Source organism: Gopherus evgoodei, chromosome 3 (genome assembly GCF_007399415.2).
Source record: "Gopherus evgoodei ecotype Sinaloan lineage chromosome 3, rGopEvg1_v1.p, whole genome shotgun sequence".
NCBI lineage: Eukaryota > Metazoa > Chordata > Testudines > Testudinidae > Gopherus > Gopherus evgoodei.
The window spans coordinates 125118751-125136637 of record NC_044324.1 but is presented as its reverse complement, the minus strand read 5'-3'; the positions used below and the strand labels follow the sequence as shown (position 1 = coordinate 125136637).

The following is a 17887-nucleotide window of genomic DNA, read 5'->3' as shown; positions in this document are numbered from 1 at the left end:
TACCTGGATAAGATGGGCATTCCTAAATCCTGAGGGAAACACTAAAGTTTTGGTAAGGCAATATGCATATAGGTCATTTGTTGTTTTAACCCTTTTCTCTCCAACTGTTATGTTCCTATGCATAAATGATCATATTTTATATTTTGAAGTCTGATGTTGCTGCATTTTCTTACTGTTTACAGCTCCCGATGGGAAGTCTTTTGCAGGAATCAAACCTAGTTGGGCCTGCTAAAGAAACACAGCTGGTGAACAAGCATGCTGTGGCCTGGAGACCCAGTTTGAAAGTTGGGTGAAATTGTGGAAGAGATGGACTGTACCACCCCTAGCCATGGCAAGGCTGGGGTTCAAACATATTTTTGCTGCGTACAGAATTCCAGAGGTAAAGGGTCACTACTATTAATACCTTATTTCTCCATCCCTTCAAGCTTTTGCCTTAGAGTATTTAACAAACATTCCCTCTGAGCATAGTTGTCACAGTGAAACACAGACAGGAAGAAGGTATCCAACTCACCTTGGGCAAAAAACTTTCATGACAATGCAAATCCCTTGTTAGGTGTGTATTTCAAATATTTTTATTCTCTATCCCAATTTCTAAAACAAAGAACTGTGCAACTAGTTTAAATTGAATTCAATTTTTAAAAATATAAAGTTTGGGCCCAGAGCTTATGTTTTTTAACTATATGGATGACAACAAGGTGCTATAATACATGCTTCTTCACCACAAATATCACTGTACAAGTTTATTTTCTTTGGCGATACTACTACCCATGAACCATATGTTAGTGGTGGAGGGCAAAGGTAAGGAGAGACAAAGACAATTTTCCCCCTTATCTATCAATTCCTCTTCTCAGGAACATCCACCGGTTTTCACAGCTGGGTTAGATTCTCTTCTCAGGGGACTACAGAGGCAGCTAATGCTATTAATAGCAGTGAGGGCCCTGCTTCTTGGGAGCCCAGCTCTACCTTTTATCAGAAAGATATTTTTCCAGACTTCTAAGGCTAACCATAATAACAACATTAAAGAAGTGTTTAACTGCATTTTAATGTAGTAATGCAGAATAGGCATTTAAACTGGATGGAAGGGTTAATCTTGGCATGCAGATGAACATCTCTGTCCCAAGAAAAGAAGAGGGTTGGGAGAGGAGATGTGTCAGATTGGCAGATAGGTTTGTCTTAGAGAAGAGTATTTGGGAGAACAAGAATTGCCATGTTGGGCCAGATGACTGGTCCATCTAATCCATTATTCTGCCTCTAGTGGTGGCCTGTACCAGAGGCTTCAGTGCAAGATATAAGAAACCCTGTGGTGATAATTTATGGAATAATTTTCCCAGTGAGAAAATTTCTCTCTCACCCTGTGCAGTGAGCGGTTGGCTGATGCCTCAAGCATGAGAATATAATGTTTTATAATTTCACTAAGGTTTTTCGCATTTTTGGAAAGGGATCACCAGCAAGAGTAGACAGGAAGGACAAATTGGAGATAAGACAGAAAAGGACATTCTATATTCCATGACATGTTAAGGAACTAAGTACCTCAAATGTGTCTGCAGATGCCCTTGAATCAATTTTTGAATGCTTTGTGAAGTTAATCTAGTGGCATGTACCATTGGTTTATATGCCTCTGATGCAGTTTCTGATCTATCTTTATGGAACTTTTCTCCCATGAAGTAGGGTTGAAATTTAGGTATGAGGCTGATATCCTTAAATGTTTGGTTGTTTCAAAGCAATTCATTGGTTCATATCAGATAACCAGGATATAGTATGAGAGAATGTGTCCTATGATTTGGAATCAAGATTAAATGAAGGGGGCGGGGAAGAGGTCAAAGGGGGGAACAAAAATTTTTATGATTTGGGATAGACTTTTCTGGGGAGGGCACATTTTTCTAGTGTTCTAAATTCCATCTTATCCTCACGAAATGTAAGACAGGGCACTTCAATGGAGAGGATTCACAAGTTTGTATTTCAAATTCTTACAGCTGAAAGTCTCATACAGGTAGTCTATCCAGTGATTAAAGAATGATTTTGTAGGTTAGGAGACTGGAGTTTTGTTCCTGGATCTGTCACTGACATGTAAAGGGCCTTACTTAAACTCTGTGTCTCAGTTTCCCCATTTGTAAAATGGGAACAACACTTCACCTCCATTATGAAATACGAAGATCCTAAACTGAAGTCCACAGGATGTAACTATAAAGTATTATAGTTATAAAACCAGAGTAGCATGAAAATGACAGGAGCTTAGTTTCTGGTGTCTCTATATGCTTTGCACACTTAATGAGACAACATGTTTCATTTTTCAATTAAAGATTAAAATAATTTGCCAAATGTGCATTCCTTTCTCTCAAAACCTCTAAAGAGGCACATGTTTACTATGTACAGCGTAACCTGTTTTTAACCTCACATCTTCTTTCAAAGATTAAGCACAAAATTGTTTTACAACAGGAAATCAGAGTTCATTTCCTGTTTTAACAAGGATAATCCCTTGACCAATAGGCACAAATATTCAGTCCTCTTTATTGTCAATTAGTGCATTATTCATCATATATTACACAATTTAATGAAGGAAAGCAAGTTGCTGGGAAACATTATTAAGTTCAAAATGTCTTTCACCTTATTTATCCGGACTCAATAAAACAGTTCAGTTACTGACTAGCAGCCTCTAGCTAGATTCCTGCTAGCGGCCCTTAAATCACTTTTAAACTCAAAATAACATATTTCCAAACTCATACATATATACACTAAATATTTTCCATATTCATATATAGATAGGAAGAATTTGAATATTTTGACACGAACTCCACTTTTTGAATTTTTGGCTGCTCACAAGGGACATATCAGATATTTGTCTCTCCAAATCATATGACTAACAACCATCTGATAAATGATTTATAGAAAGCAAAGAATGATCAGCAAAATAAAAATCCCAAGAGGTATTCTTCCAACAAACTTGACACACTATTTGTACATTTAGTTCTATCTGCCTTCTACAAAGGTAGCACATTCAACATACATAATCACACAGCTTTTAATATTACGTCAAGAGAATTGGTAAATTAATAGCATGAAAATATAGGGCCTAATCCAAAGTGCACTGGAGTCAATGGGGGTCTTTCTAGAGATCTGAATGGTTATCAAATCAGGCCTTTGTTTTCCCCCAAACCATATATGAACTCAAACACACAAAAAGGCAGTGCCGCAGTGGCTGTTGACCAGTGGCAGTCTTCTTAAAATGTTAAGCACTATTGGGATCAGCCAGCAGATTGCCACCTATAAAAATGCAGTGGCAGAAGGGAGCCTTTTCCGGCTCTGTCTTCACCATCAGTGAACGCACACGATACACTGTGGGTAAACTGCCCAAAAACCCTAACTTCCCATTGCTGGGTTGCAATTCAGTACATGCAGAGTTTGCCCCTTCGTGTTATGTTAGTTGCAAATGAAGCTGAAGCCAAAAATCTACTATTCGTTTTAGTCCCAAATGGCACCTCTCATGTGCAGCTGTGTTATTTTCTTGTTGTAAGTCTTTTAAGATATCTGAAAACAAGCTACTATGCATTGTCTAAAGAGTTCCTACCTCCACAGAAGATCCTCATCTCTTTTGTCCTTTTATAACTGCTGAAAAGACAACCTCTCTCCTGCACTGTGGTTATCATCAGTATTGCATCAGAGATAGGTGAATGAAATGTTCAGAAAGAGGGTCCATGTTGGTAGGTCACATTACAACATGACTGTACTGTCACACATTATGGTTAAAGTATAACTAAATCTGTAGCCAAAATTTTGAAGCATGGACCTTAACTGTCCCCGTACTGTACTAAAACCATGGATGTAATGATAGTATAATGAATTCCAGTAACTCCTCACTTATAGTAGTCTCAGTTAACATTGTTGCATTATTAGGTTGCTGAACTATTAGAGAACATATTCATCTAAAGTCATGCAATGTTCTGTTATAAGGTTGTTTGGCTTGCCCTGCTCAGCCTGCCCACTCGGCGCTCCTGCTGGGGAGCGGGGTCGGTGGCTTGCCCCACTCTACCCACGCGGCATTCCAGCTGAGGAGCGGGAAGACCTCCAACCCCGCTCCCCAGCAGGAGCACTGGGCGGGTGGAATGGGGCAAGCCCCCACGCCTCAACCCCGCTCCCCTGTTGGAACGCCCAGTGGGTGGAGTGGGGCAAGCCCCTGTGTCCCGAACCCACTCCCCGGCTGGAACACCCGACACTAAACTCCAGCCTCAACCAAGCTTCACAATCATAATTGGTGAGTACAATATTAAATTGTTTGTTTAAAATTATTTAAAACTCATACTGTATATGTATATAATGTCTTTTGTCTGGCAAAAAAAATTTCCCTGGAACCTAACCCCTGACAAAGTCATTCTTATGGGGAAACTGGATTTGCTTAACGGCGTTTCGCTTAAAGTAGCATTATTCAGGAACATAATTACAATGTTACTGTATAGTATAATAGGACTTGGTCCGGCCACATTGCCCAGACAAACCATACTAGAACTCAGGTTGTTCGCAATACAATTTTAAACCATATTTCAGCACAGTTCACCTCAGCTGAGAACTCTGGACACACAGAAACAAAGTGAAAATGACTATCAATAAAAATCAGACTAGCTCCACTGTACAACGTGAGCAAAGTGCTAGAAATCCAAAAAAACCCTCCTGCATACACGGGGAAAAATAAACTAGTTAAAATTCTTTCAGTATCAATAATGGTGACTTAGATTAATAACATGGTTGCCTATAATTACAGTATGTAATTTACATATAATACCTATTTAAACTGGGGTGGAGGAAGGGAGATTTTAAAATTCAATGTCAGAGATGGATTAAGTTAAGTGACCTAATTACTGACTAAGGTGAAATATAAGACCCTTCCCTGTCTATAAACATGTGCCTAATTTAAAAAATCCATGTAAATGAATTTTTTTTAAGTGACAATTGTAAGACACATTTTATTTATTAAAATATTATATAGAGTTAAGAACCTGCATATCATCTTTTAACTTCATGTTAGAGCTGCATATTGAAAATCCTTGGAAAAAAGAGACCTATGAAATCTCACAGAGTGCACTTGTGATTTTTCATCATAAGGTGTCCTTTGAAGTCTTTAGCTATATGTTTAAATACTGTCATATTACAATAATTCTCTTTAATGGGGGTCATGCCCATGGAGTATATATGGCTAGGGATACTCTTGCTTTGTATATGCAGAACTAATTTCTTAGTACAAGCACTTTGAGTGTGACAGCTCTTAGGCACACTGAACTGGGCAAATACAGCTCTTTGCTGCAAAAGATTAAATAATCCAGCAAGTCAAAGGCTTTTTGTTTTTTGCGGTGCTAAGATCCATTGTCTAAGTTTACAAATTGAGCTATGTCCACCTCCTGCCCAGAAACAGTTTTGCAAAGCAGTGACACAGGTGACTACTTAATCTGCAGAAGTGATGCACTGGGCTATGCAAATGTTATTTCTCAACCAGAAGTGTCTTAGCCGTTTCAGGGTATAATGCACTCTGCTAAACTCAACAGATGTTGGACCTTGATCAATCTAAAAGTAATTCAGAATGGTGCAGAGGAAATTCAGTATGTTGTAACTTGTTTTATTGGTGCCCTGCAGCTGGGTTTAGGCTTGAATTTAGAATAAAGTTCCACATTTGTCAGCATAAAAGGAGGTGGGTTAGCAGTACTTCTGGCACTAAAATCTTCTAAACCTGGCTGTCAACAGAAACTAAATATGTACTATTTATGGAGAATGAAAATACCTTGAGTATATGTCAAGAAATGGTATGTGCCAGGTGATTTTTCCTCTCCCTGTTTTCTGTTTATCTCATTGATTTAAATAAGCATTTGTGCAACAATGACATAACTAGATATAAATGTGTGTGAGAGAAAGACAATTATCTTGTGCCTTTGCTCTACTCTTCCAGTGCTTTAGGCAAACAGCAGTTAAGGTTAGACTTCATGAAGAAGTCAGAGTTGGCTGTCCTATTAAATACGTGGCCTTCTACCTTTAATGCTATTGTTAAATTCCTTAGATTTTTGTAAAGTATGCTAGCAGCTCTTTCTCAATCCAACTACACCTATTGGTTTTTTCCATCTATTTCATATGCTCATTCAAAGAATTCCCTAATAATCAGCAGTGCCGTCTCCACTGCACTGAAACTACTCTGATTAACTGGTCTAATGACCTCTTCATAGCCAAGTCTCAAGGCCTGTACTCCATCCTCATTGTTCTTTCTCTCTCCATTGCCTATGACACTGTTGTACTAGTGTTGGTCCCAGAATATTAGAGAGACCAGGTGGGCGAGGTAATATCTTTTATAAGAGCAACTTCTGTTTTATTTCACCCACCTTGTCTCTATGGCATTATTGGTTATAATTCTTGTCAAACTTAACATGATTTACACTAAGCTTATCTTTCCTTCCAAACCATCCCCCCTCTCCCATTCTCTGTCGTTGTTGGCAATACCCCATCCTCTCACCAGACTCATAACCTGGTGTTCATCCTTGTCTCTTACCTCTTCCTTGCCCCTCACATTTAGGCTGAGTCCAAACGCTGCCATTTCTCTCTCTGTAACATATCTAGAGTCTGACCTTTTCTTTCTTTCCACTCAGCTACAACTTTCATTCAGATCCTACCATCTCCTGCCTTCTCCTCTCTGTCCTACCCTAAATACACATATCACCCCTTCAATCCATTCAAAATGCAGCTGCTGAGATAGTTATGAATACATAAAAGCACCTCTTTCAGTCCTTATTTTCCATTGCATCAGATTTCAAACTTCATTTTGTCCTCACCTTTAAGAATCTTCATCACTCTATCTACACTGATCTGCTCATCTTTTATCACATTAACCTCCATCATTTGATCAGTGTGTTCAGCTTTCTCCTGCACACATCTACATACTGTCCCTTATACATGGAATATCCTCCCTGAATTAATCCATAAAGCCAGTTCCCTCTCCATCTTCAAATCCCTCCCCAAGACCTATTTCTACTGTGATGTCTACAGGAAAGCAGCCAAACCAATGACGCTAGGTTGCGTGGTGATTGGAGACAGCTCATATTATTAAAACTTTCCAATTTGAAAGCACCATGTTATGCAATAGCTAACCTGTGTAACCAAGTGATCTTGTCCTCTTCCCCAACTCTCACTTCTATTTATTTGTCACATCTCATTTCAAACTAGATTGAAAGCTCTATAAGCAGGGATCATTTCTGCATCTGTGTTTGTGCAACACAACGAGGCTTCTTAGTGTTATCACAATACAGACAGAAGCATAATACTTACAGGGCAAGTTGTGCAACTGAGATCAAGGGGTGCACTCTTCAGCCTGTTACCCTTTAGCCTAGAGTTTAGCTGGGCACTATTTCTTTGTGAGCATGCTAAAGATTGTACTTAAAAGCTCTTCTTAACTTAGACAGTTTGCAAGCTAGTTATAAAACTCACCACCATACACATTTTAAAAGGATAACTCCTCCACACCACAGGATGGCTGGCCCTTTAAGAGGAATTGGGCTCAGACCCACTTGTGACTAATCAGCTGCCTCCCGGCTGGGGTGGGTGATCTTCAAACTATCACCTGATCCCTGGCCTCACAGCTTCAGCTGGTAGGCAGCTGATTGGACATAGGTGGAGCTGAGCCCAACTCCTGTTACAGAGCCAGCCACACTGGCACCCCCTCACAAAGTGTATTTATGTTATTAGTCACAATAATAAGATGCCAATAAATTGTAAATGCACTAGTGGTGTGAAAAATTCCTCTCCTCACAAAGCACTTAAATAGTTTAGTCTATTAAGAGGCCTCCTTTTAATACCATCCAAGGAATTATTTTAGCATGGCAGACTGCAGGGCAGGCTAGGCCTGGGCCAGGCTGTCTCCTCAGTGTGGGCCACACTTGGAAATTAACAAGGGCTTTATAATTCTTATAGTTAGTGTTAAATCAGGCAAGGAGATGGGCTGTCCCAAGAATCACTGCTAGCAGAGTGAGAGCATATCATTTCACAATTCATCACACAGGGTCTGGAGGTGTTTTCTGCGTGAAGGGGAGGAATAACATTCTGTGACAGGCTGACCTTTCCTCCAGATAGGTCAGTACACAGCATCTGTGACATTCCAGGTCTTGCCTGGTGCAGAAGGCTGTGCATATTTTCAGATGCATCTTGCCTTATAAATAACATTAACCTGTATTTAAAAATCTTTATTTAAAATATGACGTGGGATGTAAATGTTTCAAGTTCACGGTGATGTTATCAGAGATGAATCACGGCAAAAGCTGTAGTTGTACTATGAATACCTCACAATTAATAGCAAAGTCAAATACGTTTTCTTTCTCATCTCTTAAAGAAGAGACATTTTTTGCATGATTGAAAATACTGTTTCTTAACTGAACCAGAATGCAGTAAAAGCTTGCATACTCGTGCAGTATATGGAACAGAGTAACAACAACAAAAAAGGCTTAACTGAAAAGCGAGAAAGTACAAAACTGCAGTGGCTTTCTGAGGGTGGGTAGAATCACATTACAACATTGAGTAATTCTCCACCCAAGCATTACTAGTGAATGACTTCACTGGTTTCCTAAACATACTCCAACAGCCTTCCTGCCTCCACTTTGTAAAGCCAAGCAATGATGTCAACAGTCCACCTGTGAGAGTGATGCAGCCTGTGGGTCAGGGTCACAGGGAACCGTGATAAAAGCCATGCAGCGTTAATTACATAAACCTCTTGTTTTACTGCTGATTTCCTCTGATAAGACTCAGTTCATTTTTCCTGGAAAGACTTCCATGCTGAAAGGGAAACAGAGCCAACCATAACACAAAGCTAACACTGCTTACAGAATGTGAAGACACACCATGTTTGTGTTACACAAGAAACTATATGTCCCATTTCAATGCTAGGTTAAATATGAATTGTATTAATTTACACATTCTAGTGATACAAAGTTAAATCACGTTTGTTATTGCAAATAATTGCTGAAAGAGAACTTATTACTTTTTTTTTTTCTTGAAAATACTCTTTCAGGTTCAGTTTGTTCTTATAGTAGAGAGCTTTGAGCCATGTCAATTAAAGCAGAGTTATAATAAGCTGTTTGCTGTACTAAAGCGATTAACAAAAACAACTGAACAGCTCTTCCATGTTGAAGTGAACGGAATACTTACAGGTGAAAATGATACTTTAAGACTACAGTGTGATGCCTGACACTTAATTAGTATTAGAATTATCATTGCAGTTTCAATGAATGTGTTGTGCTGTACTGTAGAATTAAAAGATTTCCCAACACCTTAAGGGCCTCTGCAGATTAAATATTAGGAACCTTGTCCCTTCCCTAACTGAACCAACAACTAACAAAATAATTATTTTTAAAATACTGTGTTTCTTCTTCATAATCTAATCCAACCTGATCTCAAAATGGGATGTTTTCCCAAGTACTATCTATTTTGAGGATAATACCATCATATCTGAATAACCCTTCTAATTTTTTTTTTGGCTAACCAAATGTTTTCAGGTGGCTTCCTTACATATGTAGACTAAGTGACTCCGAGATATTGAGCTATGCAAGAAAGAATAATGCTTGCAACTCCTAGGGCTCAATGAAACACAAATTTGCTGACAGCATAGCACTTCCAGAGCATGGAACATCTGGATGGGAGTGAAACAGAAAAATGCACTAAAGTATCACTACAGTTTGTTTAATGACAATCATAACCTTTAATTCTGTAATGTGAGTGAGTGATAACTCTTTATGAGTGATCCTTCTAGAAATCTGATTCCAGAGCTCCAAAAGGCTACTAAAACCAGGAACTTCATAACAGGATCTATATTTTTAAATATACATTTATTTTCATTTAATTACATTTAGTTTGTATAGGACAACAAGAGTTTTAAGGAGCTTATTTTAAAAGTTTACTTTACTTTTTATATAAAGTAAAAATGAATAAACTAAGAGCCACAGAAGAAATCTTTTTGGACTCCTTAGTGGTCACTGGATTATAATGTCTTGCTTAACAAGTTTACAAGTGCCAACAAATCTTTAAAGAGGGGCTGTTATGATTACCTTATGTAAGCAATATTAGAAAAAACTAGTTAAAAGTATACTATTGAAAACAATCAACTAAACAACAAGAAAAGAGGAAATTGTAGAATTAATATGACTCTTGCATAGAATCATGTGATCATTCTGTTTGTATGTTACATGCAGCGTCTGTCTATTTAAACTATAACTCTTTGGACACTTACTCTGTGTACACAATAGGAGGCTTTAGGTTCTGTTGGAATACAAAACATAATAATAAAGAATGACTAAAAGTACATACCGACATACTGTCGGTTACACATTAAATTGTCTGTTCAGTTCTTGATATGAAAAAGATCTACATATGAGCACTATGTCTCTCATTAAAGAGAGTGTGCCTGGCTCACATGTGCCTTTCAAAGTCCGTCCAGTCGGAAATTACATATGCAAAATCTGCTCAATGATCACCTAAATTTCGGTTCCAGGCTTGAAACTGGCATAACTGTCCCAGATGGACAAACACTATAAAAGGCACACTTTAGCCCTTATTCTGGCCACCACTGACCCATGGACAACCCTCCCCATGCACATTACTGCAGTTAGGCCTAACAGTAATCTGCATAAGACACAGATTTATGCTCAGTCAGGGCTAGTATGCACTAAAACATGCATACGAAGCCTCATTACTACGCCCAACCCCAGCACATCCTTCTCTGGCAACCTAAAGAGTAGCATTTCCATGAATTTGATGGGGCACCAGACGGAATCTGACTTTCACTTCCCCACATGGCCATATGTATGTGTACAGTCCAAGCTGGAATTTGGCAGTAAGAAGAAAATTTTTAATTATTTCATTCTATAGTCAGTAATTCGAGTTTAGTCTTATTCATCAAAGTATCGGATGTTATGAGTGTCATTTACTAACTGTACATGGAAGGGTCCAACCATATGATTGACAGCACTTTTAGAAAATCCTAGCAGCCACTGTGCCGCACTTGTGGTGAATGCACTTACCCATGTCATGTACATAGAAAGCATATCCCCAAGGTCAGTGAGTCCTAATGACACAGTTCCCTGAACTCCAGGACCTCTCCTCCTCAGGAACAACTTCCTTCCTTGCTTCTAACATTTGATTGTTTCAGAGGGAATTTAAAACAATAAGTTAGATGCTCTCAGCCATTCCCCAGTGCTCTGCCTTGTAAGGAAATCATGCTGCGTTCTGGGAAGATGAGATAACACCAGGCAAGAGTTCTCCTCCGGAAATGCAGTAATGCCTGTGTCCCTTCTCTAGCACCATTCCATGATTCAGCTACAGGACTAGTAATAGCTCATGCCATGTGATGTCAGAAGTGGGTCACAAACAAATTTTATATGGCTGGCGATAAGGACAGCAGCTTCTAGGAATCACAACAGTACACCAAATGAAAAAGTAGAGCGTTACATATTATAAGCCTTGTACTCTAAGCTGTTACTTTTAAGGGATGGGTAGGAAGAAAATGTTTCTATAATGAACAGAGTTACAAAGTTATTCCTAAAAATGCAATGATGGGTTCTTATTAGTATCTTATACTTTATGCAGACATAGTAGAATAGCTGATACTGGCAAATATACTTAAAAATACGCATGCAAATGCTTCAGTCCATTAATCTAAATCCAGCAGGCTGTGGATACAGGCTGAAATTTTCAGGAAACTAAGGAAGCCAGGCATGTAAATCTCATTTTCTGTGTGATTTGGGTGCTTAACTCCCTTAAGCTCACTTAAAAATGTCCAAAACACCAACACAAGAGCTACTTTTTTAAATGAAATGTGAAACTCCAGCTCAGGAATTACACTAGCCCATCTTGTCGTACTGGCCTGGAGCCAAAAAGCACAGAAGAATAAAATGATTTTTAAAACATGAACTCTCTGGGATCACTTATATAACAAATGAAAACTCACTTAATTACTTATAGTTTGTTGCTCTGAATAGCAAAAGGGAAATGTGCTTTCATGACAAATTGTGTTATGAAGAGAGAGAAGAGATACATTTCAAGCCTAATATTTGTTACTCACCGTTCCTACTAATGGGTAGATGAACCCAGCTCCAATGCTGGCCCGCACATCACTAATAGGAAGAATGAAGCCAATTGGAACACCTTTCCTCTCAGGCTGGTGGGAGAGGGACAGGTGAGTTTTTGCCATACAAATTGGAAGATTTCCAAAACCCTGACAGAAGAGAAAGAAGGAAGAAATATTATTTGTAAGGTTATTCACAGATTAATACAGTCACAGACTCCAAGGCAAGAAGGGAGCACTGTGATTATCTACTCTGCCTTCCTGTCTAACTCAGGCCACAGAACTTCCCCAAAATAATTCCTGTTTGAACAAGAGCCTCTCTTTTAGGAAAACATCTAATTCTGACTTTTAAAGTTGCAAATGAAGTCCCCAACCTGCAGCATCTTGCCTGTTACACATCTACTCAATCATCTGTTTTAGGATTAAATAAAGGTACCCAGTTTTCAAACATGTAGACTCACAATATTTAAAAGAGATGCTTGACCAGAATGACTGAAAAGCCTTGGTACAAATAGCATCTAAGATATGCAATCTAGCAGTAACTGATGCCTTAACAGGAAAGTGATTGTGATTAACCACATGGAAGAAACAGTTTGTACAAATGAAATTTATCTTGAAAAAAAGATTATTGATCCATGTGCTGTGGCTTATACACCAGCCTGAAAAATCAATAAACACAAATGTTGATGTATCAGATAAGAAAAAAGTTGAATTAATTATATTCTATCAAATATAAAATCAAACCTGTTCAATTTTTGGCCCAATTCTCCAGTACCTTGCAGTTTGTGTCGATATTTACACTTGTGCAAAGTGAGTCTTAAGGAAATGACTACATGGTGGTGGCGAAGCACAACAGAGGGCTGTGATTTGTAAAGTATTCTGACGTATAGTACCTATCTTTGAAATGAGGAACAAGGAAAACCTGGGGAATTACAGACCAGTCACTCTAATTTCAATACGTGGAAAGATACTGGAGCAAATTATTAAACAATCAATCTGTAAGCATCTGGAGGATAATAGGATTATAAGGAAAAGTTAGCATGGGTTTGTCAAGAACAAATCATGACAAACCAACTTAATCTTTTTCTTTGAAAGGATTACTGACCTAGTAAATAAGAGGGAAGACTAGACATGATATACTTTGATTTTAGAAAGGGTTTTCACACAGTTCCGCAAGACATTCTCCTAAGTAAACTAGAGAAATGTGGTCTATATGAAATTACTATAAGGTGGGTGCACAACTGGTTCAAAGACTGTAGTAAAAGAGTAGTTAATCAAAGGTTTTCTATCAAACTGGGAGGACATATCTAGTTGGGTCCTATGGGGGGTCAGTCCTAGATACGGTACTATTCAACATTTTCATTAATGACTTGGATAATGGAATAGAGAGTATGCTTATCAAATTTTCAGAAGACACCAAGTTGGCAGGGATTGCAAGCACTTTGGAAGACAGTTTTAAAATTCAAAATGACCTTGACAAATTGCCGAATTGGCCTGATTTCAACAAGATGAAATTCAATAAAGACAAATGCAAATTTCTTCACTTAAGGAAGGGACAATCTAATGCACAACTACAAAATGGGGAATAACTGGCTAGATGGTAGTACTGTTGAAAAGGATCTGGGGGTGATAGTGGACCACAAATTGAATAGGAGTCATCAATATGATGCAGCTGCAAAAAGGGCTAGTATGATTCTGAGATGTATTAACAGGAATGTTGTATGTAAGATGCAGGAGGTAACTGTCCTGCTCTACTCGGCACTGGTGAGGCCCCAGCTGGAGTACTGTGTCCATTCTGGGCATCACAATTTAGGAAGGACGTGGACAAATTGGAAAGAGAGCAGCAACAAAAATGATACAAGGTTTAGAAAACCTGATCTGTGAGTAAAAGTTGAAAATATGGGGAATGCTTAGTCTTGAGAAAAGAAGATCAAGGGGCAACCTGATAACATTGTAGCAATATGGTAAGGGCTGTTCTCAAGAGGATGGTGATCAATTGTTCTCCACGTCCACTAAAGATACGACAAGAAGTAATGGGCTTAATCTGCAGAATGGGAGATTTAGGTTAGATATTAGGAAAAAAATTCTAACTCTCAGGGTAGTTAAGCTCTGGAACATGCTTCCAAGGGAGGTCATGGAGTTCCCATCATAGGAAGCATTTAAAAACCAGTTGACAAACACCTGTCAGGGATGGTCTAGGTTTACTTGATCCTGCTGCAGTGCAGGGGTCTGGACTTGATGACATTTCGAGGTCCCTTCCAGCTCTACATTTCTATGATTCTATGTTGTTCTCTATCTGCCCCTTGTAGACTCTGATAGTTGCAGATATTTATTTCATGTTAACATAGCCCCCTTTGAAACAATTAACGTCAATTGCATTCATGCACTTTACAAATCACAACCCTTCAATGCACTTTGCCATGTACACAAGCCCCAAAATGGACCATATTGATGTGATAACATTTTACAACCACTTTGTACTCTATTTGCACAAGTATAAGTATAAGGTGGAAGGCTCTGGAGAATCAAGTCCAGTGTGTTCCTGATTGTGTGCCTTGATGTCACTTTTACCTGTTGGCTGTAACGACTGATTTGAGATTGTGCTGCAGGAGACAATTCTATATCCTCAGCTCCATAAACCTTCTGAGCTATGATCCTTATTTTTTCAATAATAGGAAGCTGTAGAAACAAAGATGAGCACAAAAATATTAATAGAGGTTGTTGAGGGACTAAGATACTCTGTATTGAGGGTTTGTCCAAGTCTCTCAGTCAGATTCAGTCCAGAGGTAGGCAGGTTTCCTCTGGTAAGTGAAGGGCCTTTGTAATGGAAAAAGCATTATATAGGAGGAGTACACGGGGTGGAAAATGGTTTTGGCTGCTCCATGGTTTTGCGGGGGATGGAAGCCATAGGTGGTTTGTACATCCCCAAAACCAGGCAGTAATAGCCAGGCACAAGGTGGGAGGATGCACTGATTCCCCTGCCCTCTGGCAGAAATCCCAAAATAGTGGGGATGGCAACATCATCTGCCTTTCCTCAGAAGGGTACAAGGGATTCTCAAACAAAATAGTATAAATTTACTTTTCATTTGCAGGTCTACATGAAGGGAGGAAATTCTTGGCTTAGTTTTAAGCAGCAGGAATTGACATAGGACATGAGCCAAAAAACTGCAGTGGATAACAGTGATCACTACCAGGGTTTATTGGGGGGGGAAGAGGGGAGGAGGAGACAGAAGAAGAGGGAACAATTGCACCAGGGCCGCAAGCTCAGGGGACCTCCAAAATGTCTGTGTAAAAGCACAATGGGAGAGGGTAGGGCCCCAGAAAACAATGTACTGGGGGCCTCAAATTTCTCTCAACAGACCGGATCACTACATAATTGCTATTTAAGTTTGCTATCATGATTAACAAAACTGCAGTTAATGTAACAGGGTACCGAGTGAATGCTTGTTCCTCAGAAGTAAAATAAACTTTACAGCAGGGTACCATATAAGCACCTACGTTGTAAAGCACTTGGAGATCTTTGGAAGAAAGATGTTATAGAAATACAAAGCATTCTAGAGTAATATTTTAAAATCACATTTAATTTGATAATTGTCCAATTTTAAAAGTTTTACCATGAGGATTCCAGACCTCTTTTAAAGTAAGTATATTAGGAGGTGAAAACAATACTTCAAAAATCTGTAAACAAAGACCTGATAACCTCTCATTTCTCCTGAGCTTTTAAAGCAGAAATATTTATTTTGACTCTGAGAGTCAAGAAATTGTTTTGTGAACATTAGCACACAGAGCATGTGTGCACCAGCTTATGTTTATAAGAGATCCCCAGTATCCCTTTAAAGATATCCTTATTACACAGAGCTATATCAACTGAACACAAGGGTTTGTGTCAGCCAGGCTCTTTCTGTGGCTCCTATTAGTTCTGATTTTATGATTTATTTTTGAAAGATAAAATTCCAAACTAGACCGACTTTACATTAATGGGATCTCCAGTATGAGGGGCATAGCAAGAACTAACAGCTGGCTTGCCAGCCATTAGAATAAACTAAATCACAATACAAATAAGGCTTCTAAGTCTTGTCCCTAACTTTCCCCCACACAAGTCTGGTAAAATGGGGTCTAATGAAAACCATGCCACTGGATATTTTTTTGAACATACCGACTACATGGCTACTGTCGTTTAATTGCATGGGATTATGTCACATTCTTGACTCCAGGCTTTCTAACAGATTCCAATCCATGCAATAAAATCTAATGAAGGTTGGAGATAATGCATCATAAATATCCCGGATGCAATTCTAAATTGAGTGGAATACTTCAGCTGGCATAGATAGCCATCATGAGACTAAACCTCTCCCATGACCATTATTACAATACTTTCATGTCAGCTGCAGTTGTAAATACAGAGGAAAAAATGCAAAATATCTCTGTTAACTTGTCTTTTGGGTGCTGCCTGGATGCAGCCAAGTACTCAAAGCCACAGCACAAGAAAACATTCCACTGTCTACTGTCAATAAGCTGACTGGCAGAGAACAGAAAGCCTCCTGTTGCCTCTTGGTCTGGTTTTTAAGAAACAGAATGTGTTAAAGTCACAATAAAGTGTTCAAAAGTCAGAGCTGTTCATTTAGAGTCAAACTGTATTTGCTTCACAATACTACAGACTATTTTTCCAGAAACAGGCCACTCCAAGACAATTCTTGTAATTATTCCTCCAGTGACCATATTTCCAAACAAAGGGCCCATTCCGCCAGATGCTGACTACCACCAGCTCTGATTACTTTAATCAGGACAGAGGGTGTCCTGCTGCTTCCAGAAGTTGCTTAAAAACTTGCAGGATTGAGCCTATCAGTGGAGTTGTATGAGATAAACCAGTATACTGCTTTACAATAATTTAGAATACTCCTCAAGCGCCTATTTAAACTACATTTGGGTAATGATAATGTCCCAATTTTTGAACGTTTGGCCAGGCAGAAACATAAAATTGTAAGAGTATGTGCAAGTGCAGTTTTCAAAGGTGGAGGAGGTTGTCACAAGAGTAAGACACGTATACAGTAATGGGGAGGCTAGTGGCTGAGCCTTTGCGTATATGCCTGAGCCTATTTTCAGAATTGCATGGAACTTAGTCAGGTTAAACTGGATGTGCGTAAGCTAAGTACTGTCTTGGCAGGAGCAAGTCACGAGCTCTCTAATCCAGGGATTCTCAACCTTTTTCTTTCTGAGACCCCCACAATATGCTATAAAAACTCCACAGCCCACCTGTGCCACAGTAACTGGTTTTCTGCATATAAAAGCCAGGGCCAGTGTTAGGGGGTACCAAGCAGGGCAGTTGCCTGGGGTCTCAGGCCACCAGGGCCCCCATGAAGCTACACTGCTCAGGGTTTGGCTTCAGTCACGGGTGGCGGGGCTCTGGTCCTGGGTTTCAATCCATGAAACAAGGCTTCGGCTTTCTGCCGTGGGCCCCTGCGAGTCTAATGCTGGCCCTGCTTGGTGGCCCCCAGAAACCTGCTTACGGCCCCTCAGGGGACCTTTGACCCCTGGTTGAGAATCACTGCTCTAATCAGCCCTGACCTTGCTCTCACACACACTTTGCTTGAGTTTGAGGGGCACTGTACTGCGAGCAGGATTCCCCTCTTTATCTGAAACTAACCTTTTCAAAAGGTATTATATTTTTTAGGGTCCCATGGCTATCCCTATTTAATACCAGTTCAGAGTTTGGAACTAAAAGTTTTCCTCCATGACTCAGACTTTAAGTAAAACATCTAAACAATTTAATGTAATTTCATGAACTATTTTCTAAATAGAAACCACAAAGTACAG

The 17887-nt window shown here is 39.2% G+C and overlaps 1 protein-coding gene across 8 annotated transcripts in view; it reads right to left on the bottom strand.

The window, feature by feature from the left end:
* Nucleotides 1–17887, bottom strand: part of MTHFD1L (methylenetetrahydrofolate dehydrogenase (NADP+ dependent) 1 like) — a 286291-nt gene that overhangs the window by 77611 nt on the left and 190793 nt on the right. For 6 of the 8 annotated variants that reach the window (XR_003999635.1, XM_030556574.1, XM_030556572.1 and 3 more), the window contains 2 exons: nucleotides 14645–14752; nucleotides 12071–12223 (listed from right to left, as the gene is read on the bottom strand). The exons of 1 other annotated variant lie outside the window; for it this stretch is intronic. Coding sequence is in view for 6 of the 7 variants with exons in the window: in XM_030556574.1 (XP_030412434.1) it covers nucleotides 12071–12223; nucleotides 14645–14752 (261 nt within the window). In the remaining variant the exon portion in view is untranslated. Of the gene's footprint in view, nucleotides 1–9976; nucleotides 11414–12070; nucleotides 12224–14644; nucleotides 14753–17887 lie in introns of those variants that run through there. One more of the 8 variants, XM_030556575.1, reaches the window with a different exon arrangement.